We start from the raw sequence: 24078 nt of genomic DNA, 5'->3' as shown, positions 1-24078 counted from the left end.
CCGAGAAGTTCCGCCCTCTGCTACAGGATTGGCTATCAGTGATTTATAACACCTCTGTGATTGGATAGTTTAACTGTCGTTCAAACATCCGTCAGGTCAAGGGCGGGGCTAGACGGGAGGTTCCAAAAAAATCTTAAAATTGCGGTTTAATACGGCCAACTCATTCAAACACATACACCTGAGGGGCGTTTGGCTACTACCACAAGCACTCTTTATCATCGATAAACCTCAAACCGTGACTATACTCTTGTTAATCTTCAGTTTGTGTGTTCTGGCGTGGTGTAAAATGCGTTGTTCGGACTGGGGGCGTTTCTCCAAACCCGAGCTGTAGCACTCATTTCTTTTCCATCTGTTATTCACTGACACTTTTTCCAAGGTGTCAGTGGACATGTACCCTTCTTCTCTGGGGGATCTAGACTAGTACGTAGACTTGACCGCATTCACAACATGTAAATCCAAGCGTGATTTCTCTTTCTCTCTCTCTCTGCGTAACAGTGCGCTTTCAGTTCCCCTTTTTAGTGAAGCAAAAGAGGGCCCGTGTCTTCTCATAATGTCCAGAAACATGGAGCACACCGGCTGCGTCAACATCTGCAGTCTCACCAGCACATTACCGGTGATCCCGTATCGGAAACTAACGGACCTGCACTACATCAGTAAAGGAGGCTTCGGGACGGTGTTCAGGGCGCAGCACAGTGACTGGCGCACCACAGTGGCGATTAAGTGCTTGAAACTGGATTCACCGGTTGGTGAGAGGTGAGTTCACTCGGTCCACTTCTGATCATTGAGGCAAAAGTGTGAATGAGCGAATTTAAAGCCAACTTTAGCCATTTGAACACTGTCTAAATTTGGGAGGACGCTTATTGGGCTTTTTCTGTATTCGTGTAATGGTTTCAGGCTTATCTAGGGAGGGATGTAGTTGCAGGTGTTTAAGAAAGCATACTGTGCATGCAAATCAGGTTACTTACGTTAACTATTATACTGCACTTGCGAACATACGTTAAGTATGCGGTCAGACAGCATGGTTTACTGGTTCTGCAGATGGGAACTGTACATTTTGTTCAGCTTTGAATATATTTTTGGCCTTGTGGCCCTTATAAAGAGTACTATTAGCTATGGCTACTATGAGTTACAGCTCAAATAAATGTACTTTTGTGGAATGTAGTACTACAGTATGGAAAAAAGAAAAATAATAATATGTATGTATATATATATATATATATATATATATATATATATATATATATATATATATATATATATATATATAACTATGAAGACATAATTCTGAGTTATAAAGTCAGAATGGCTGGTTATTAAGTCAGAATTGCTAGTTATTAAGTCAGAATTCCAAGTTATTAAATCAGAATTGCTAGTTATTAAGTCAGAATTCTGAGTTATAAAGTCAGAATTTCAAGTTGATTGTTTGATTGATTCATTGATTGATTTTATTTGACAATTCTAAATAATATACAAACATTCAACAAAAGTCAGAATTCCAAGTTATTAAATCAGAATTGCTAGTTATTAAGTCAGAATTCTGAGTTAAAAAGTCAGAATTGCTGTAAGTCACAATTGCTGGTAATTAAGTCAGAATAGCTGGTTATTAAGTCACAATTGCTAGTTAAGTCAGAATTTTAAGTTATTCACTCAGAATTCTGAGTTATTCACTCAGAATTCTGAGTTATAAAGTCAGAATTGCTAGTTATTAAGTCAGAATTCTGAGTTATAAAGTCAGAATTCTGAGTTATAAAGTCAGAATTCCGAGTTATAAACTCAGAATTGCTAGTTATTAAGTCAGAATTCCAAGTCATTAAATCAGAATTGCTAGTTATTAAGTCAGAATTCTGAGTTATAAAGTCAGAATTCTGAGTTATAAAGTCAGAATTCCGAGTTATAAAGTCAGAATTCCGAGTTATAAACTCAGAATTGCTAGTTATTAAGTCAGAATTCCAAGTCATTAAATCAGAATTGCTAGTTATTAAGTCAGAATTCTGAGTTATAAAGTCAGAACTGCTGGTTGTTAAGTCAGAATTCTGAGTTATAAATTCAGAATTGCGAGTTATATTCCAAGGTTTGGAAAAGTTAAGGTTTTAAAATTGTCAATTTTTTTTTTTCCTATACCGTTCCTAAGGTATGTGTACGATTTTTTTAAACTACGTTTTTTAGGACAACGGTACCTCCAGCAGAAAAGAAATGCGAAGACACCATTTTAAATTGTCAATAATTCATTAGAATTATTTAGCCTGTCATGTTTACTGTTTCAAAATATTATAAATGTTTTTAAAATAAAATATTTTGTGTTCAAAAGGGGAAAATGTGTTGTTTTTTTACCGAGACATTTAAAAAGAGCATATTTTAGAGCAGTAATCACAATAGCATGATACCGTGAAGTTTTTAACCAAGGTTATCATACGGTCAGAATCTTATATCAGCCCAAACACTGATGCGTCAAAAACTTTATAAAGAATTCATGTGAGTTTAACTTTTGGAGCTGTTTTGGGTGAATCAGTGGAGAATGTTTTTTTTTTTTTTAACCATATAAAGTTATAGTATCAAAGGTATTAAGAGTATCATATACTATATACTCCTTATTTTTCCTCGTATTTTGAGTTTCTTGTTGGTTTGGAATGACAAAATATAATGACACAAATGTGTTAATAAACGCGTAAATGAACATCAGGGTGTATGACTTTATGCTGTAACATTAAATGGATAGTTGTTCTGTTGAACACAAAAGCATATATTTTGAATTGTGTTCTAAACCGGTAATCATTGACTTCCATAGTATTTGTTTTTCCTACTATGGAAGTCGATGGTTACAAGTTTTTAGCTTTCTACAAAATATTGTCTTTAGTGTTCAACAGAAGAAAGCAACTCATAATGGAATATAACCAGGTAGAGGGTGTGTAAATAGTGAGGAGATTTTCATTTTTAGGTATACTATTCTTTTAAGATGCTTGTAGTATTTAAAAACATTAGTTCGTTTTTTTTGTAACCTTTTATTTTTCATTGAAGATTTCCAAGTTCATGGAAGAATTAAATAACTCTTTTGCACAATATTCACCTTTAATACCTCTATTGCACAATATCCTGCACAACATTGTTTAGTCTCATGTCAAATTACTTGTTTAGCCTGTCTTATGTGTATAGTTAAGTATCTTATAGTATGTTATGTAAGTAAGTTATGCATAGGTTTTTTTAAAATAGCTCTTATGTCCAGCGTTGTGTTTGTATTTATGATTAATTTATGTTGCACCATTATTCTGCAAGACACATTTCATTCCTCTGTATATCCACACATGTAGCAGAATGACGATAAAGCTCGACTTGACTTGACTTTAATGGAAGTCCAAATCAAAATACATGTGAACCTGTTAAGCAACCCCAACATCTCTTGTCTAAATTTAAAACCTTTTCCTTTTTTCTTTCTTTTTTAAAGGGAAAGGAATTGTTTACTGAAGGAAGCTGAGGTGCTTCACAAAGCTCGATTTAACCACATCATCCAGATCTTTGGGGTGTGTAATGAACCCGAGTTCTTCTGCATCATAACCGAGTACATGACCAACGGATCGCTAGATGAGCTCCTACATGAGGTATAACAAAAGCCATCCTATCGCATGGCATGCTTTCTGTTAAGTCTTGAAGTATTAGCATAGTAAACAATGTGTTTTGAGTAATGCACAGTTTCACTTTCTCATTTTGTGACATCTTTTTTTTTTCTTTTGACATTACAGAAGGATATATACCCAGTGGTGGCCTGGCCTTTGAGACTTCGTATACTTTATGAGATTGCTCTAGGAGTCAATTTCCTTCACAATATGACTCCGCCACTTTTACACCATGATCTCAAAACTCAGAACATCCTGATGGATGGGGAATACCATGTTAAGGTTTGTGCGTTTGGATTGAAGTCGTTTTCCCAAGGGAAATGTTATATCATTAGAAAAATAGTTATTGCAATACTGAACAATATGGCATATATTTCCCGTATCGTGCAGCCCTTTATGGAATGTGGGATGTTGTTGTCATGTGCTGAAATCCATATTTGTCTGAATGTTATCAGTGCTGCTATATTAAAAGTCTGCCCTTCTCTTTCATTGCTGTCCTTATCAGAAATTTTCCTGTTTCTTTTCCAAGTTTGAATCTTACTGGTCCCTTTTAAACATAAGTAAACATTTTTATTTCTGAAATAAGTCACTTAACACATAATAAGTCGAGTTACCCCTTTTTAATCATGTGTTTCTTGAAAATGCCATACTTGTGTCTCTAAAATATATTATTAAAGATACTATTTTAAAGGAAAAGCTCACCCAAAAAGGTAAATTGTCAACACTCATCCTCTACTTGTTCCGAACATCAAACACAAAGGACGATATACTGATGAATTTTGAAAATAAATATGGTAACACGTTATTTTGATGGTCCATTTGATTATTAGTAGACTGTCTGCTTAATATCTGTTGATACTGCTCCTTCAACAGACATTTAACTGACTATAGGAAACTTTGAAAGTACATGTCAACTTACATTAACCCTAACAGTCTACTTATAATCTAATGAGAATAAGTTGGCATGTAGATGCAATGTAACTTAAATTCAACAAACGGATCATCAAAATAAGGTGTAACCATAAATAAATAAAAATAAACAACAGCCATTGATTTCCATTGTTGCTACAATGGATGTCAGTTAGTGGCTGCTTTTGTGTTCAAGAGAAGAAAGAAATTCATAGTTTAGAACCACTGAGGAAATGGTGCGAGGAAAAGAGTTGGATGTAACGCGTTCCACAGTAATGCGTTACTGTAATCTAATTACATTTTTGAGGAACACAGTAATGTAACGAATTACATTTTACACTTGTGTAATTTGATTACAGTTACTAAAGTCAATGTAATTACGTTACTTGCGTTACAAATATAATATTTAGATAAAACAAATGCTTCTTTTAAATCACTCTTTCTGCTGCAATGTCAGTTAATGAGCATGATCTTTTGCATTGCTGGAGAACGCGAGCTGAAATGGCTGCTGACGAGAGTGGTTGCTTCTTCAAGTGGAAATACAGACATTTGATTTCATTGAGCGTAAAAACTAAAATATTGTGAAATTCAGTCTATGTCCAGTCTCTAAAGAACTTTTGACTGCATTTAATTAGACCAGCAAATTGTTTAAGCATTTGAACAGAAAGCCTTCTAAGACAATACTCGACACCAAGGAGGACGCCGGCACCCCAAAACTCAGCGGCCCAATTTACCCTGTTTAGGCTGAGTTGGGCAGCTGTGTTTTTGGGCACCGGTGTCCTCCATGGTGACGAATATTGTCTTAGAAGGTATTAAATGAGTATTGTCTTTAGATTTTTGTGCAGGATAAGGAGTGAAGGTATCTTGTGAAATTAAAGAGAAGCGTAGCTGCTTATGGGGCCAATCACATATTGCATCTTTTGCACACATATTGCGCACGCATTTCCCAGGCGCACCAGTTGAAAAACGCATGTAACGTGACAAGAACTGACTGAACAGTTTCATACTTTGTAAGGAATATACACTTTCAGTAGACTAATTACCTCAGACAAACACGGAACACCCAAACACTGCAGTGCTTTTTCATACATGGATGTCAATGGTTACAGGTATCCAGTTTTCTTCATGTCCTTTTTTTGTGTTAAAGGGTTTGGAACAAGTGAATGATGAGAGAATTTTAAGTTTTGGGCGAACTATCTCATAGCTCTTTTGAATATGTCAAGCTACTGTGATCAACCCATTGTAATATTTTTCAGTGAATATTAAATTATTGAATGACCTGCAGTTTATTTTGTATTTTTGTAGGTTTATTTTAAAGGTTTTAAAAGTAACTTCAAAGTAAAGTAATTAGTAATCTGATTACTTTTTACATTATGCAATTGGTAATGTAATCAATTACAATTTTCCAGTAGTAATCAGTAATTTGTAATCTATTACAACACTGGTGAGGAAGTTTCCATTTTTGGGTGAACTATCCATTTAAAGAGATAAATCATCATAAAATAAGAAAGCTGTCATAATTTACTCACTCACGTGTGATATATCAAACCTGTAAGATTTTCTTAATTGGGACGTAATTGGAGGTGACTTTGAGTAAGTTATTATTTTTATGTTCAATTACAATATAAAAAGTAATGCCAGTTATTGTTTGTTTTGCCATTTTATTAACTGCCATTTATTCTCCTGTCCCTGTGTTAAGAGAAATAGTGAATTTGTTGTGTTTAATGCATAAGCATGCATGATACTTAGTGAAGTTCTAGCTTAAATGTAAACATGTTTTTACTCACCCACATGCACAAACACCAAGTCAGTATCCTTCAGTACTCTCAAAATGAAGAAAAACTGAAATGCCAACTGAGATATTCACTGGTGTGTTTTGTTTTCATGCATCCCATTCTTTATATAATCCATAAATACTTTATGTAATCCAGTTTATATTTCTTATATTATTCTTTTTGAGATTTATGTTTCTATTAGTTTCTTTTATTTATTATGTTTATAATAAAAATCAGTTTATATTTCCCTCATCCTGAGCCTGTCACGTTTGTTTTAAATATATTATTACAAACATTATTAGCAAGCAAGGCCAGACTAACACAAAATTGTAGTATATTACTTTTAAAAGTATCTTTACCCAACATTAGTTCTTATTTTCCAAAAATCTTCCAGATTTCCAGCCTTTTAACAGTCAGATCTCCTTTCACTGTAATTGTAATTTCGAAAAGAAAAGCCAATGCAGCTTTTTAAAGTAACAAAACAATGTTAAAGAGAGACCGTTGTTTTTAAAATCAGTTTTACATCTGCAAATAAAAACCTCACACTTCTTAATAAAACTCTACCATTAAACGGCATACATTTTAAACGTATATTTAATTTTTAAGATTTGCATACTTTGTTGTAGCTTTCTTATCTAAAGTTTATCTGGTCTGTGTTTGTGAACAGATTGCAGATTTTGGCTTGTCAAAATGGCGTCAGCTCTCTATCACCAAAGGCTCCGGCTCCAAACCTGCTGAAATGGGAGGCACGGTCATCTATATGCCACCTGAGGAGTACGAACCCTCCAAAACCCGCAGAGCCGATGTCAAATATGACATGTACAGGTCAGCATTTGCACATTTGTATAAAGCTTCCAGTTTGGACAGGATAACTTCCTTCTTAAATTTCTGCTGTAGGCTTTTTAACTACTGCCCTTTTAGTTCCCAAATTTTTGGGACATCCCCTTAAAGGGATGTTTCACCCAAAATGAAAATTCTGTCATCATTAACTTGTTATTCTTCTGTTAAACGCAAAAGAAGATATTTAGAAAAACGCTGAAAATCTACAGTAAAACCATTTATTTCCATGTTTGTTTTCCCACTATGGAAGTCAATGTTTACAGGTTTTAATTTTAGTCCAAAATGTCTTACTTTAAGTGTTTAACGGGGTAAAAAAACTCATTTAGGTTTAAAACCGCTCGAGGGCGAGTAAATAATGAGTACATTTTCTTCTTTCATTTTTTTTGTTGTGTACCATGGCAGTAAGATAAGGGGCAGTGAATTATGGCTGCACTATAGCTCGTTTCAGCATCGAAATCACAACATGGCAATACACAATAGTCACATCAATGTTGTGCATGTTGTACATACACCTGTCCAACTGCTGGTTAATGCAAATTTCTCATCAGCCAATAACATGGCAGCAACTCAATGAATTTAGGCATGTAGACATGGTCTAGACAATCTGCAGTTTAAACCGAGCATCAGAATGGGGAATATATAGATATATAGATAAATAAAAATTTCCAGTATCGTGCAGTCCTAGTCCCTGTGGTGGGAATTTTACTCATATCTCACTAAAACTACTACTGAACAAGGCCTTTGTTTTATTCATCGACTGGCCTGGCCAAAAAAAAAGGGAAGTGAATTTTTAGCTAAATGTCATCATTGCCAGGTCTGAGGTTTGGTGATCTTAGTCAGCGGGGCATGTTGAAATAACTGGACCAATAGGAAAGGGGTTTTATCTACAAAGGGGGAATGCCAGATGTGGATGTAGAGACTGCAGGGCAACAGTGAAACCATTCACGCATTTGTTCTGTGCTTCCTCTTTCAGTTACGCCATCATCATGTGGGAAGTGCTTTCAAGACGAATACCATTTGAAGGTACGGTATGCGGAAGAGTACACCAGTGAAATTCAGTCAGTCTTATATTACATTCTCTCTGGGCTTCCCAAATCTGTGTTAACATCACAAATAGTGAGCAAATTATTCTTTTGATGACAGTTTTCCGATGAACGTGAGCTAGTAATGGTTTTTAATGGTTTTTAATTAGCCTCATGATTAACAGTCATATGATAATGCTTAATGAGATTAGAACATGATTTTAAAATGTGTTTATTATTCATTTAAATGATAAGGGTTAAGGTATAAACTATTATATTTTGAGTTATATCTGTGCTTTAAAGGTCCCATGAAATTTTAGGATATATTATTAAAGGAATATAATGATGAAGGTTATTGAAAAAGGGTCAAATGAAAAAGGTATTTGGGTCTATGTTACAAAATGTAAAGGGACAAATGTAATCAAACATATAATTTGTCAAAGATGCCAAAAGGATAAAAAATATCTCAAAATATGTTTAGAGACTATAAAAAAAGTTTAGAGGCTATTTCCCACCATTAGCTAACTGTTAACTATGTCTTCCCCTAGTCAACTTTTCATTTGATGCTTATTAATAATTATAGTCATTAAGAAAAAACATTGAATATTGCATATAGTACTAATAAGTGGCCAGCAGTAATATGAATTTTAATTTTCTAATAATAGGAGTTTATTTCCAAACTACTGCACAGTGCTACCTTTCCGGTTTTAAGTTTTAGTTTTCATAGCTTTTTAGTTTAGTTTACTTTTGTTTTTGTTTTTTTCTTTATTTAGTTTAGTTTTGTTTTGCTTTATATTTATTATTTTTTTGTTTTTTTATTTTTCATTTGTTTTGTTTTTCTTTTTTTTTGTTGCTTTTTCCATTTGTTTTGTTTTTGATTTTTGTTTTGTTTTTCATTTGTTTTTGTTTTTGTTTTTTTCAATTGTTTTGTTTTTGATTTTTGTTTTGTTTTTCATTTTGTTTTTGTTTTTCATTTGTTTTTGTTTTTCACTTGTTTTTGTTTTTTTCATTTGTTTTTGTTTTTCATTTGTTTTTGTTTTTTCATTTGTTTTGTTTTTGATTTTTGTTTTTCATTATTGTTTTGTTTTTCATTTGTTTTTGATTTTTTTATTTGTATTTGATTTAGTTTTAGTTTTTTTAGTTTAGTTTTTAATTTTATTTAGTTTAGTTTTGTTTTTGATTTGTTGTTTTGTTTTTCATTTGTTTTTGATTTTTGTTTCATTATTGTTTTGTATTTGATTTGATTTGTTTTGATTTTGTTCTTAATTTGATTTTATGTATATATATATATATATATATATATATATATATATATATATATATATATAGTTTAAAGTTAATCAAGGATTTGTCGATATGAGAGTTGGTTCCTTTAGCGATCGCTATATCAGGTTTAATGCCAAACCTACAGTTGAAGTCAAATCTATTAGCTTTTAAATATTTCCCAAATGGTGTTTAACAGAGCAAGGAATTTTTCCCAGTATTTCCTATAATGTTTTTTATTCCAGAGAAAGTCTAAAACACTATTGGCTGCTTTTTAAAAAGGGGAGGGGCTACACTATGTCTGACCCTCTCTTCATGTTTCAGTTGAGATTATGGCAGACATCGTATAATAATGCACATTTCAAGGCCAGCGTGTGTGCCTAAGTAGTCTAATGTTGAGTTCTAAATGTAGCTATTGGGTTTATTGTGGATGTACCATAAACACTGTTATCAATTCGAGCAGGAGCAAACAGCTGGGACACAAAACACTGCTGCTGTCTTTAATTAAGAAAATAATTCCAGTATGTATCTACAAATGGGTTTCTACGGTCTGTATTTTAAAACGATAACGCTTCATGAAGTTTTCCAAGAAACTGTGCCTCTGAGAATGTACATGTCAGTCAGACGGTGTAAAACTCGGTGTAAGACTCATTACTGATAGCCATATATATATATATATATATATATATATATATATATATATATATATATAGACACACACACACACAGTTGAAGTCAGAATTATTAGCCCTCCAGAATTATTAGGAGGGCCCCAAAAAAGATATTAAGAATAAAAAAACAATGTGATATGATGTCTTTTGACTGCTTTTTTAAAATAGCTACATTACACAATACTTTTACTTTCAGTATTTCAGTAGTAAATTTTAGAATAAACTACTTGCAGAACTTGAATACAAAAAATGTTGAATACTTTAGTACTTCCACTTAAGTATGGTGCTTAAAAAGCTCTTCAAATTCTACTCAAGTCACTTTTTTAATAGAGCACTTGTACTTTTACTTAAGTCTGGGTCTCTAATACTTTATACATCTCTGCTGGAGACACAAAATACTTATCTTAAATCTTGAAATAAGGGTTAAAATAGGTGCCCTTTAATGGATTTGTGTTGAGACAACTTTGAATAAATTGTGTGGAACCCTGCGTTTTTACAGTGTGTTGGCATTTTAAAACAACACCTCTGCAAAGAATTTATGGGGGGGGGGAATCAGATTTCAGCACTAACCCTCAAAGTGTTAACACAGACTTCTTGATACTAAAATAGCAACGACAACCAGTGAGGTCTGATTCATTGAATAGCTGGACACAATATCAAGCACGTTTCACTGTGTCATCTTTTAAAAAATCATGACAAATTTCCTTAGTCACTACCTCTTCACTTCATAAACTGCATCTGTCCTCATTCATCCATCCTCTGACACTGTCCTCTTCTTGTTTTCTGTCTGTATAGAGGCCACCAATCCCATGCAGATCATGTTCAGCGTTCTCCGAGGCACTCGACCTGACACAGGCCTGGACAGTCTGCCGGTAGACATTCCCAGTCGAGAGACACTCATTAACCTTATGACCTGCGGCTGGACCGCCAACCCAGATGAACGGCCTTCTTTTCTCCGTAAGTGTGCTCAGTCTTTGACCCTTCCTCAGTTTTCAAGTCACTGTGAAGCACTTCATTCTGTTACTGTGGTGGTTTGGTAAATATTTCAAATGTGCAACCACAATTTTGTCAGCATCATAATCAAGTAAGATCTGCGGAGTCATTATTGTTCAGTTTGATCTGGGATTGCAAAAGAGAAACCTTCAGAGGAATGAGGAAATGACAGTGCACGGAGAGAGGGAACAGCGGGGTCATCTGAGCGTCATTTATCCAAACAAACTTTTCTCCAAATATGGGTTTAATATAACCATAAAATTAAATCAAATGTGGGGAAATATTTAAATATTGATCTTTCCTTTTTCTGACATGAGACGTTTTACTTCCTAGTAACTGGCAGGCAGCTTTTAGTTCCATTGAGTTCAGTATATATTGATTTGAAAAGTGTTTTTCTTCTCAAAATGCACTAGATTCATCTTGAAATTATGGTTTGGGATATAGTTGGACCTTGGACCTGCGTTTATTGTGTGCTCTGATGTGGTTTACAATAGTATGCTGCAGTGATGATTTGTATTGTCCAACCCAGAAGTTGGCATTGGCCTGGTTTCCTGGACAGAATCCCAATAGGATTTGTCCAAAGTTTAAATTTAATCAAGGATTTGTCGATATGAGAGTTGGTTCCTTTAGCGATAGCTATATCAGGTTTAATGCCAAACCTACAGTTGAAGTCAAATCTATTAGCTTTTAAATATTTCCCAAATTATGTTTAACAGAGCAAGGAATTTTCCCAGTATTTCCTATAATGTTTTTTATTCCAGAGAAAGTCTAAAGGCTCGTACACACCGGGATGCTATTCATTTGTGTTTATCATCAGCGTTTTTACGAGACGTTCTTCCGGATTCAAATCCAAGCGATTATTTATTTATTTATTTATTTATTTATTTATTTATTTAAAAAAAATTCATTTATTTATTTATTTTATTTTATTTATTAATTTATTTATTTTTTACTGCCGTCGAGCAGAAGACTATGCAAAATCACTCCTTGACGTTAGATGGCGCTACACAACTTTAAGCTTCTAACACAGAAGAAGACAGAGTTACTAGCTGTTAAAGTTACTAGCGATTCGAGCACGCATGGATGGTTCAAGTAGCAGCTCCAGCTCAAGCGATTAAGAAATTATTATTGTTCGCCAGTGCAATAAGCAGCTCCACATTCGTATCGCCTCTGGGCATCTTCTTCAATGTGCGCTCGCATTGACAATTTTGCACTTGAGCGCCTCCAAGTGCTGTTTATGGTAACTTCAGCAGCTCCGTGCACGTGAACAAAAGTGCCGATCTAATTGGTAGAGAAGGTTTTGGTCGACACGTCAAATAAAAAAAAAACTTACTCTTTTATTCCTGGCATTTTGTGCGTTGGTGTGCACAATCACATTGGCGCCCTTTATTTAGTCACGAGGCGTTAAACGTCGTCAGAAAACTCAAGCAAAAAGCGTCCCGGTGTGCACGGGCCTTTACTTGTTTTATTTTGGCTAAAATAAAAGTGTAATAATAAATTACTATTAGCATCTTTGTCTGCATCTTACAGATTGTCTTATTGAACTGGAGCCCATGTTGAGGAGATTTGATGAGATTGATGTCTTGGAAGCAGTGTTGGAGGTCAAACGAATAAAGGTATGTTTTTAAAGGTTTAGAGCATGGGTGTGAAACTTGATTCCTGGAGGGCCGCAGCTCTGCACAGTTTTACACAAAATGAGAGTCGACTAAATAATGCCGCACCACACAAAATTGAGAAGTGTGTAAATGTGATTTAGAAGTATTTTCTTGACATTGAGATTCAATCATTCATTTTCTTTTTGACCTAGTCCCTTTATTAATCTGGAGTTGCCACAGCGGAATGAACCGCCAACTTATCCAGCATATGTTTTACGCAGCGGATGTCCTTCCAGCTGCAACCCATCACTGGGAAACACCCATACACACTCAATCATACACATACACTACGGATAATTTTAGCTTATCAAATTCACCTGCAGCGCATGTCTTTGGACTTGTGGGGGAAACCGGAGCACCCGGACGAAACCCATGCGAACATGGGGAGAACATGCAAACTCCACATAGTAATGCCAACTGACCCAGCCAAGGCTCAAACCAGCGACCTTCTTGCTGTGAGGTGATCGTGCTACCCACTGCGCCACTGCGTCGCCGACATTGAGATAAAATGTTAAATTTTACATTGTTGAAAAAGAAATGAATATTTTAAAATGTATATATTAAATGTGAAAAATATTTATTTGTTTACATATAGTCAGTGAAACACTTTTCAGTGTTTATTAAACTCATTTGGTCATCGTCTGTTTCTTTTAAAGTCTTTAAAATTAATATTAAGCCTTGAAGGGCAAATACTTTTTTTTATGGGGCATATCATTCAGTAAATATAATTCAATAATCATAAATCATATAAATATTAACATATTAATTAGATACAATTAAAAGCTGCACTGGAAAAAAATATTTAGCACAGCCTTATATGCTTAATTTGAAAAGAAAAAATATTCATCCAAAAACATGAAATAAATGTTACAGAAAGCAAAAATGTAACTTTTTCAAGCATCAACATATTGTTACAACACCAACTTATATTTTTTTATTGTATTTCTTGATAAGCAATACTTCAGTGAATGATCTGCCAGATAGAACCTTATAATTCCAAGTGGAAAATGACTTCAGAATTAGAAGGTTCTATCTGCATTTACTGTGGTTATTTTACTCCAATTTGCAAATGTAAGTGAACTTTGATAATTTACATTTAGAGAACCCTTAGGGTCTCTGTCATGTTAATGCATGAAAGAGAACTGTTACACGCATGTTGTTTGCTTTATAGAATGCAAAATCTTTGAAGCTCAATATCTCAAAATCATTTAGAACGCAGATAGAACCTTATAATTCTAAGGTGATGATATGATATTGCGTAAATTTGCATACATTTTTTATAAGCTATAAAATGAAAGCTTCAGTTTGGTGCGGAGTTATTATTATGAAAAATTCAAGGAAATCGTTGGATTTGCTTGATTTGTAGATTATGTAGGCTATTTTAAAAATTGAAATTATATAAAAACTAATAATAACTGTAATTTTCCAAATGTAAAAAAAGGTTGGTTTGTTAATTGTACACTAAATTATCAATAGCCTGTTTATTAAGTTTATGACGCGGCTCCAGGCAGCACAGAAGCGATCAGCATCAGCACTGGTTTGTGTCAACTCGTCTGTGTCAAACTGTGACCAGAAATATCCTCCTATTATTTTGCTGCTTAAAATACATCTGTAGGCACGTGTGATTGCACGTGTTACCATCCCGCAAGCTAACAAATATTTGTTGCACATCAGGGGCCGATCACGCTTTTCCATTCTAAAAATGCGAGGTGCACCGCACTGCCTTTTATATTGACAAGAAAAAAGAACCACGGTGCTCTTTTTATGTCACTATAGGAAATGACTTAATCAGCTGGTATATTGTGCGCGAGTCATGTTGCTGTCAATGTTGTTATAATTGTAATATATAATAACATTGTGATATTCATGATTTGTAAAGCAATACATCATTGGATAACTTGAAACTGCGACCACAAGTCTCTCCTCCATCATTAAAAGTTATCCGTCGTTCTGACAACACAAACACTGCAGGCACTTCAACAGAAACCCCGCTCTGCTTTCGTTTGATTGAGGAATAAAAAAGACGCGACTGACGTAAATCGCTTTTCCGCTCAGGGTTGAGTTTTATTTTAACCGCGAGCACACAGCGCGCAACAGCATAACGTGAGGCGTTAGTAAACCAATCAAAAAATGCCCTTCTCAACGCAAAAAGCGCGTTCGGTGATCAGCCCCTTATACAGCCAAACTTTAAAACTATACAAAATAATATTTTTTATTCGTATAACTGATACTATTAATCGGTTACAAACGCACCATTTCGGTTAATCGGTTATTTTGAGCATCCCTAATCTTATGACTGTGAGGTCAAAAACTATTGACTATATATTAAATTCTCTTGGCTTCCATCCTTCAGTACAGGAGGCCGTCAAGCTGCTGCTCATCGACTCAAACGAACGGGAAGAAAATTGAGGAAAAGTGTGTGAAAGAGCGAAATGTCCCATGGCCAGTGAGTTACTACACAGTTGTTGATGATACCGTAATTGACCAGAGCTCTGTCGAGTGTCTTATTTTCTGCTTCTTCTTACCTGACAGGACAACAGTTCCACATCTGGATCAGGCTCCTGCTCTTCCCAGGAAGCAGAAATATCCCAGCCGGGCTTCCTTACCATATCAACTCCCTCTCAAGGCAAGACTTAGTTCTTCCCAAAAGGAGAGATCATGCAAATTCTGCGACCGTTGTAACGCACTTCTATGAATTAATTTCTTCAATGAAATGCAAGCATTTTTAAAAATGAAGTAGCTGGATATACTTTAAACCTGAGTTATTCTAATCCCAAGTCCTAGGTTATATTTATTTTTCACTTTTCACACTGCTCACAATTACATTAACAAGATGAACAAAAGGTTAGCTATAAGTCCTGTGTTTTTATACAGCTGGGAAATTAACTATTGAACATGTCATGTTTTTTTGCTGGCAATAATATTTCTAAAGGAGCCGTTAACATGGAGTTGAACCAGATTTTGGTAAAAACCCAAACAATACAAACATAAAAAAAAAAATTAGTTAATGTTGTGTAATAACAATGAAATGACACAAGGAGAAAGTACTGAACTACTGAAATGTATTTAATAGTTCATATAGAAGGCTTTTTGGGGGATGGCAGCTTAAAGACACCTCTCATATGGAGAATAAAGTCGCATACATTGCTCATGTGCTTCAGCAGAGTGTAAAAATCTTGATAGTTCTGTGGGTCTCGTCTATCTAATGTGGTTTTATTTTGTGTTGGATTGAATTCAGGTGATTGGCTGGGCCGTTCTACAGCTTGATTTTCTTTCTCTGAAAGCATTTGAGAGTTTCCTTGGCTGTGTTTTAGATCATTGTCTTGCTGAAATGTCCACCTTGGTTTCATCTTCATCATCCTGCTAATGTAGAGGTTGGACTGAAGCACCTAATATTCAATGACGAAAGGCAGAGGGTTGCTGAATAACCTCTAAGAGATTTCAGCTGCTGTCTGGGCTTTGACTGCTGTTTTACACCTCCATTTCTTCATGTGTTCAATACTTTTTCCTGTGTCATTTCATTTTATTACACATAACTTAATTTGTAAACTAATTAGTGTAGTTTTCTTTGCATATATGGATTTCTTTGGTTGTTATCAACATAAAGCACTTTTAGCTTTATGTTTTCTGAGAAAAATGGTAATGTGTTTAATACTTATTTTCCCCATTGTACGTTGATGTATGTTAGTATTGTACAGTCTCACTCATGGTTTGTTTGCAGTAAACTGTTAACAGGTTAGAGCGTTCACATTGCACACTGTTTAGTCCGCCAGTGCGTTTCAAGTTTATACAGTTGCTTTTACAACATACAGTTAGTTTAATTCAATTAGTTTAGTTTAATTTAATAGTTAATTATTAGCCCCTTTGTTTATTTTTTTCCCCAATTTCTGTTTAACGGAGAGGTTTTTTAACACATTTCTAAACAATAGTTTTAATAACTCATTTCTAATAACTGATTTATTTTATCTTTGTCATGATGACAGTAAATAATATTTGACTAGATATTTTACAAGACACTTCTGTACAGCTTAAAGTGACATTTAAAGGCTTAACTAGGTTAATTAGGTTAACTAGGCAGGTTAGGGTAATTAGGCAAGTTATTGTATAACGAGTGTTTGTTCTGTAGACTATCAAAAATATAGATTAAAAAGGGGCTAATAATTTTGACCTTTAAAATGGTTTTTAAACAATTCAAAACTGCTTTTATTCTACCCATAATAAAACAAATAAGTCTTTCTCCAGAAGAAAAAATATTATCAGACTTACTGTGAACATTTTCTTGCCCTGTTAAACATCATTTGGGAAATATTTAAAAAAAAAAATCAAAGGGGGGCTAATAATTCTGATTCCACTCTATATATGTATATATCAAATTAGTGTAAATGTCAATGCAAGATTCTGCTACTATATTGTGTACATAAACAACTTAAGAACTGAGAAAATCTTCATAATAACAATGTTCGTATTTGAAATTAAAGTAATTTGTAAATGGAGAACTACAGCCAAGAATCCGTTGCTCACTGGAAATGTAACGTACATGAAAGCACAATGACTACTAGCTGCTTCTGCTCTGCATGTTCTGCACACATATTACTAATGAATCATGTGTTATCTTATTAATGTCATTAAAGTTGTTAAAATGATTTCAACATCATTAACCAGACAACCTCCGCATGAGAGCTGTTTATAACTGCTATAGCCTTCCTTTTACTCATATTATTTAAAGGGATAGTTCACCTTAAAGTGAAAATTCTCCGCCATTTACTCGCCCTCAAGTGGTTCACATTTTTTTTAGGAATTTCTTTCTTCTTTTGAACACAAAAGAAGATATTTTGAAGAATTTTGGAAACCGGTGACCATTGACAACCATAGTACAAAAAAATGGCTACCGATTTTCAACATTCTTTAAAATAGAAAGAAAGAAAGTAGAAAAAAGAAACTCAAACAGGTTTGGGACAAGTGATGAATGAGTAAATGATGACAGAATTTTCATTTTTGCTGAACTATGCCTGTAGTTAGCCAGCTCTACTAACAACTTTTTCCTGAACTGACTTTTTTGCACTATAAAACTGAACCCAACCAAAATCTAAAGAAAAAAAATTGCACCACCACATTGTTTCACACTGGCACTGCAATGTGGATGCTAACTCTGGGGGTTTCCTTAAGCTCTTTACTATTCTTTTACCCAGGGTTAAAACAAAAGTGTATCTGAGAACAATAATAACTTGGTGGTAAGGACAAATTAAAAGAGGAGTAAAAATTTTTGGCATCTAATCTATCTCATTTATATCTTCTCCTTAGAGATTCTGGTTGGTATAATATTGTTTGTTTCTCATCCTCGTCTTCAGGTCCTTATGCGGGTCTGCCATCATCATTAATGTCTATTCCACTGGATCCTCCAAAGCCTCTTATGGACAACTGCTCTCGGAACAACCTGAGTCCTGAATATCAGACAGAGCAGGTCTTGTCAGACCTCAACATACCATTCAAAGCTCATGCACCTCAGAGTGAAAGTGAACTGGCACTTGCCATACAACCCCTCACGCTGCATCCACATCCACAAGGTAAACAGTCTGAACAAGGCCAAACATGTCTTGAATCTTAATTTAGTGTTGGGCTGGGCGATATGACAAAAATCTCATATCATGATACAAGTCATCTCATATCCTGATAATGGTCAATTCTGTAAATTCAATCAGTTATTAATAATAATAACAAAAATATATATATAAAGATATATATGAGCAATATCACAATAGTAGCATTGCGATTATGGCTGTATATCGGCGCTGGTGGGAGGTCTATATTGCACTGCTACTAGTAATATTGCGTTTATACAACAGTTAGATGGCATAATGGTGTAAATAAAAAAGAAATTCAATCACGGAGAGTCTTAACATGTTTATATGAGGAACTACTTCAGCCATTCATTCACATCTGCAGCTGACGTCAGAACAGCTAAAACCGTTGCTAGTTCACAAACATCACTTTAGAGTTGGCATTTGAATGATTCTCTAGCGTAATGTCTAAAGTGATGACAAAACAGGTGATTTTGCTCACATTTTAAGATTAGAAGGCTGACCGGCAAGAAATGCCATCAGTCTATAGAGATATCTCCCAGTATTTCTCTGTTGCAATTGGGAGATCACAATAATTAACCCTGAAAAGCCAAAGCAAACACTAGCAGATTGCTATGGCATACATACAGCACTACAACATACAAAAAATAGAGATTAACTTAGAATGTCGCTTACCGGTTCTATAACAATTTGATCAGCTGTAGTTTGACATTTACGCTGAGTTTGTCACCCTAAGGGCTTATGCTGTCTATGTCGCCATCTTGTGGCGGAACGTCAACTGCCAATTTCTTTGCTCTGCTGATGGCCGCCAACCTGCTGAATCTCCGAAATGATAAATATTTGAAAATTGGCACTATTCTTATAAATAAACTGCATAGTTGCAATTTAAATGACGACATCCTCGCCTAAAAATAGCCTCAAAAGTACATTATGTTGTCCAACAGCTGCAATATTTGTCAATTCTGTAGTGAGTTTATTCCTCTGCTTGTCTTGATTCATGTAGGCGGAGTAATACACAAGGGTGAAGAGGCTGTACGAGTGCTTATATTGCAGAATATCGCACAGCTATTAGCCAATCAGAACCAGACAGAACTGTTGTATAAATATTTATAAGAACCAATTCTTTTTTTTTTTTACACATTTTGAAGTATATAGAAATGTATTAATTCATATGTTATCATATTTCTCACTCAAATGTAGAAAAATAAAATAATTTCAATATTAATAAAATGGAAAACACTTTATTAATATACAAAAGTAAAAAATTGCATAAAAATTTATATATAAATATATATATGCTTTCTCTTAAAGCAGTTATTCATGTATCTGTGCTTCCTCTTAATGGTGTGTAATACTGTACTTGTATAAATAAAAAAAGTATTACCAATTATAAAACGAACAATTATAAAAGTATTAGCAGTTCAAAGCTGTGTAGATCTGTCAATGTCGTTCGCATGTGAGTTCTAGACAGATCAGCTGATCTACGCAACTTTAAACCTCTCCAGTGTCCTTGTATCTGTATTTGCACTCGGTAAACAGCGGTAGCAATGTTTCCGTCCACCTAGTTTTATGCGCATTTTGGACATGCACATGAAAAAACAGTTGATGAAGACACCAAGATGTGCATAAATTTTGAAAATGTGCAAAAAAAACGTATGGGCTACACTGAGTAGGATAAACTTTTTATTCGATAAGAAAAAATGAGCATGAACTACGATGGAAACACTTTTACCAAACAAGTTCCAGTATGCGCATTAAAAAAAGGTCATGTGATTTTGTTATAAATATGTATAAATGGACAAATCAGCATCTGTGCTCCGCGTCTCAGGCCTCCAAACACCACCATGCATTCATTGCGTGTCAGCTTTGTTGTCGGAGGTGCAAATTAAATAAGAAAAAGATTGTCGCAGCTTGTCCTACCACTGTAAATTCCGTTTTTACTTCTGATATTAAGCACCAGTTAATCAGGAAGTGACGATTTAGTTTTCTTTGACTCGTTGGATGGAAACGCTGCTTTATTCGCACATCTTTTATGTGATATATTCCAGTTTTGTGCATAAATTTAATTTGCATCTTTAAATGGAAACCTAGCGAGCGATGGCTGGTGAAGCGATGACCTTCACAGCTAATCACAGTTATTTCTGTTGAGCACGTGAACACGATGACCATTCAGTGCCGTTTAAGAAAGCGCTAAAATATTAGTGTGAAATGGGCGTTTTTAAAATTTTAATACTGATTGCTACTGAACTAGGGTTGGGTCGATAGACGATGCCATCGTCCATTGCCAATGGCCAATAGACATCACGATGCTGAGCCGTCATCGCGTTCCTCAGCCCCGCCCCCGTCGCAGCAGCAACCTGCTCTCAAAAAGACACAAAGCCCCGTTTACACTAATACGTCTTAGTTGTAAAATGGCGTTTTAGAATGATAACGATCCACATCCACACTGGGGTTTGACCTTTGACCTTTCTGAAAACACTAAACCGCTGAAAACGCTAAACCGCTGAAAACGCACATCACGTGATCACACACACACACACACACACAGAGGCATGCGCTGCAGTGTATGCGTGCGTGTGAGCTCCAGCAGTCAGCGAGTGACTCTTCGGTCTTTTGAATCTGGTAACGTCTCGCATCGTTAATACATTGCTTCATTCTTTCGATTGCACAATTGTACTTAGTAATTTTAGCACAAACCTCCGACCAAGTTTGTTGACGCCATTATAACAACACGGATCACTCTGCCTATTCATGCCAGAGTCCTGTGAAAAAAAGTGATTGACGGGTGGTAATTTGTGTGTAACTTTTTATTTATTTATGATTTGGTTATGGGTAAAACAAAGACCATGCGTGTCAGGTAGTTGAAATTGTAGGCTACAAATAATTAGTTCGTTATGAATTAAATAATGCCAAATTGGTCAACATCGCCCAACCATATACTGAACTCTACTTTTGACAACACTAATTATAGTAAATTATTTTGTGTAGCCATACTTATTTATCTATTACGTAAAAATGCCTTTCTATGTCTTGACAGATTTTGTCACAGCGTTTGACGATCAAGGTCCAGCAGCCCGCTGGATCGCTGCCCGAAGGGAGGAAGTTGTGCGCCAGATGACCGAGGCATGTCTCAATCAGAGTTTAGACGCTTTACTGTCTCGTGAGCTGCTGATGCGTGAAGACTACGAGTTGGTCGTAAACCAAACCACACGTACCGCCAAAGTGCGGAAGCTCCTGGACACTTGCGAACGGCACAGCGAGGAGTTCTGCCGTGTGGTGGTGCGCAAACTCCAGGACAACAAACAGATGGGCCTGCAGCCTTACCCAGACCTCGGCACCACCAGCTCTCCACCTCCACCATACGCAGCCCCCAGCGCCCCCTTCCTCTCCAACTCCTTCAACAACACCAGAAACTTCTAAGCGTTCCCAGTCTCCAATCACTGCTCTCCAACTGGAGCTCTGTGAGTCCTCCTTACAGTTTGGTTGAGTCCTCCTTGGTTTATGCGCTTTTACATTTGTGCTTTTGCTCGGCGGGTGAACCATCAACAGTTGTTGCATCGAACAAGGCCAACTTTAATCAGATAATCACTAAGATATAATGACTTTAAGCAACTATAGTGGTTGTTGAATCATAAGAGTAATGCTTATATTCATAAGTGAAGCCAGTAGAGTGGTTTCAGCACATCATGTTTAAACCTTTATTCTAGCCATTACAAGAATCTGGATGTTTCCACATGGAGAGTTGTGAAGCTTATAAGCAATCAGTCCTGTTTTATCATTTGCACTTTCCACGGCAGCAAATTCATTAAAGCTGAAGACATGAATGAGCTGAAGTTCTAAAAAAAACGTAATAAAATGTGCTTTATGTCCACATTAGTGCAAAGTCACGCTTCCGGACTTAAAGTTTTGTATGGATCAGCATTTTCGGTCTTCCTTTTTATAAACCATCATGACTTGTTTTTTCTGCTGTATTTCCACAGTGGCACTCAAAACAGGATCTGCTGGTTGTGTTGTGTTTAATGCTATGTCAGGGTTAGTCTGCTATGTGGCAGACATTCTGAAGGTGTAGAGCATCAGTCTCAAACCTGATTCCTGGAGGTCCGCAGCTCTGCACAGTTTTGCTTCAACCCTAATCAAACACAGCTGATCCACCTAATCAAGGTGTTCAAGACTACTAGGGACTATAAAGCTGCGGTCACACTTGGGATTTTTCTTCCCATAGACTTCCATTCATAACCACGCGAATGCATCAGACCGGAAACGCAAGGTCATGCGTCAAGTTTCGCAGGTTGCTGCGGTGCAAAGTTCAAGCTTGGTGAACTCTGACCTGCGAAATCGCATCACTTGACTGCGTGAGACCAATTGAGGATTAAAACACAACCTCTCTGGACAGAAAATTAAAACATGGAGCAATCGCTCGCTTTTTTAAATGTCTAATCATCTTGTTTAATCCCGCCCCTTTTCGCTGCGCCGTACGACAGAATTTCGCACACACAAAGCCCAGTGTGACCATAGCTTAAGGCAGGTGTGAGTTGGAGGTGGTTGGAGCTGAACTATGCAGAGCTGCGACCCCAGGAATTGAGTTTGACACCATTGGTGTAGACCTTAGTAAGGGTTGACTGTTTCACAGAGCTGAAGTTTGTTGGTATAGTGTGTTCATACATGTAAGATTAGACATGATCTGTACACTAATGCCCGTACAATTTTTTTTACCCTACCGTAGTTGAGTTTGATCATGTATATTGCATACTTTATGACTTTTTCTGTTACATTTAAGAAGTCCACATTACACCAGCTGTGTAATGGTTTGGTCCTAAAAGATTAATGAACCCAAAAATGATTGTTGTTTTTTTTACTAATCATTCGTCATTATGTCATTCCAAACCCCTGAGACCTTTATTCATCTTCAGAACACAAATGAAGATATTTTAGAAGAAATCAGAGAGCTATCTCATTCTCCATAGACAGAAATGCCCAAAACAACTTATGCCTATGTTTTCCCACATCATATGAGTGTGCGTTTACTACGGGAAACACAATGTGCTGTAAAAAAAAAAAAATTATCTTGCTGCCTAAAATTCTTTAGTAAAATAGAATGAACCTTTCTAGTTATCTCAACATCAGTCAAACAGTATAAATATTAAGTTTAACTTCACATAAATAAAATATTTTAGTTAGTTTAGGTAGTTGAAACCTGATTAACTGATTAAAATGAGTTAAGGTAACATAAAGTGTTGTTAACTTTTTTGGCTGCATTTACACTACAGATCTTGATGGTCAATTCTGATTTAGTGACTGTATGTGATTTTTTTTGATGACCCACTTACATCATCTTTTAAACGTGACTTGTGTCCAATTGCTTGCATTTACACGCAATGACCAGAAAAAAAAAGAGCAGGCGCTGACTGACAGCTGAAAATTAGAGCGCTCTTTTTCTCTATTCCTATATTTCATCTGTTCGCAGGGTTTAATTTGTTATTCTTTTTGACAAGTTGCTTTACTATAGTTTATGACGGAAAAGTTCTCATTTGGCCATTTTCTTTTACTCTAGGCTTTTTTTAAACCAGTAGGCATCTTAATGTAATGTTCATGGCGTGATTTATGCACATGATGTATGCAACAGTTTTAGATTAGCCTATATTGTTTACATGGCGGATTACGTTGCGCACTCTCTCTGTCGCTCTCGTTAACATGCTTAAATACCTGTGCTATAAGACAATATAAAAGCTTTTTTGTCCTAGTATATGAGATTTAAAGCTTGCG

The 24078-nt window shown here is 35.5% G+C and overlaps 1 protein-coding gene across 1 annotated transcript; it reads left to right on the top strand.

The window, feature by feature from the left end:
• The first annotated feature begins 144 nt into the window (after positions 1-144).
• On the top strand, positions 145-24078 carry LOC130240541 (receptor-interacting serine/threonine-protein kinase 2-like). The gene is made up of 11 exons (XM_056472112.1): positions 145-753; positions 3440-3593; positions 3735-3890; positions 6960-7117; positions 8106-8155; positions 10884-11045; positions 12612-12697; positions 15090-15182; positions 15269-15362; positions 18085-18300; positions 21353-24078. The coding sequence occupies exons 1-11, from the start codon at positions 551-553 to the stop codon at positions 21733-21735; spliced, it is 1755 nt and encodes a 584-aa protein (XP_056328087.1). The 5' UTR covers positions 145-550; the 3' UTR covers positions 21736-24078.

The sequence above is a fragment of the Danio aesculapii genome, chromosome 2, assembly GCF_903798145.1.
Source record: "Danio aesculapii chromosome 2, fDanAes4.1, whole genome shotgun sequence".
NCBI lineage: Eukaryota > Metazoa > Chordata > Actinopteri > Cypriniformes > Danionidae > Danio > Danio aesculapii.
Note: the sequence above shows the minus strand (reverse complement) of the source record. Positions and strands in the feature narration are given on the sequence as shown.

Excerpts from the sequence above, each read along its gene's own strand:
- LOC130240541 (XM_056472112.1), top strand. The coding sequence starts at position 551 with ATGTCCAGAAACATGGAGCACACCGGCTGCGTCAACATCTGCAGTCTC. Across the intron at positions 754-3,439 it reads GATTCACCGGTTGGTGAGAG|GGAAAGGAATTGTTTACTGA; the intron begins GTGAGTTCACTC and ends TCTTTTTTAAAG. Across the intron at positions 15,183-15,268 it reads AGCGAAATGTCCCATGGCCA|GACAACAGTTCCACATCTGG; the intron begins GTGAGTTACTAC and ends CTTACCTGACAG.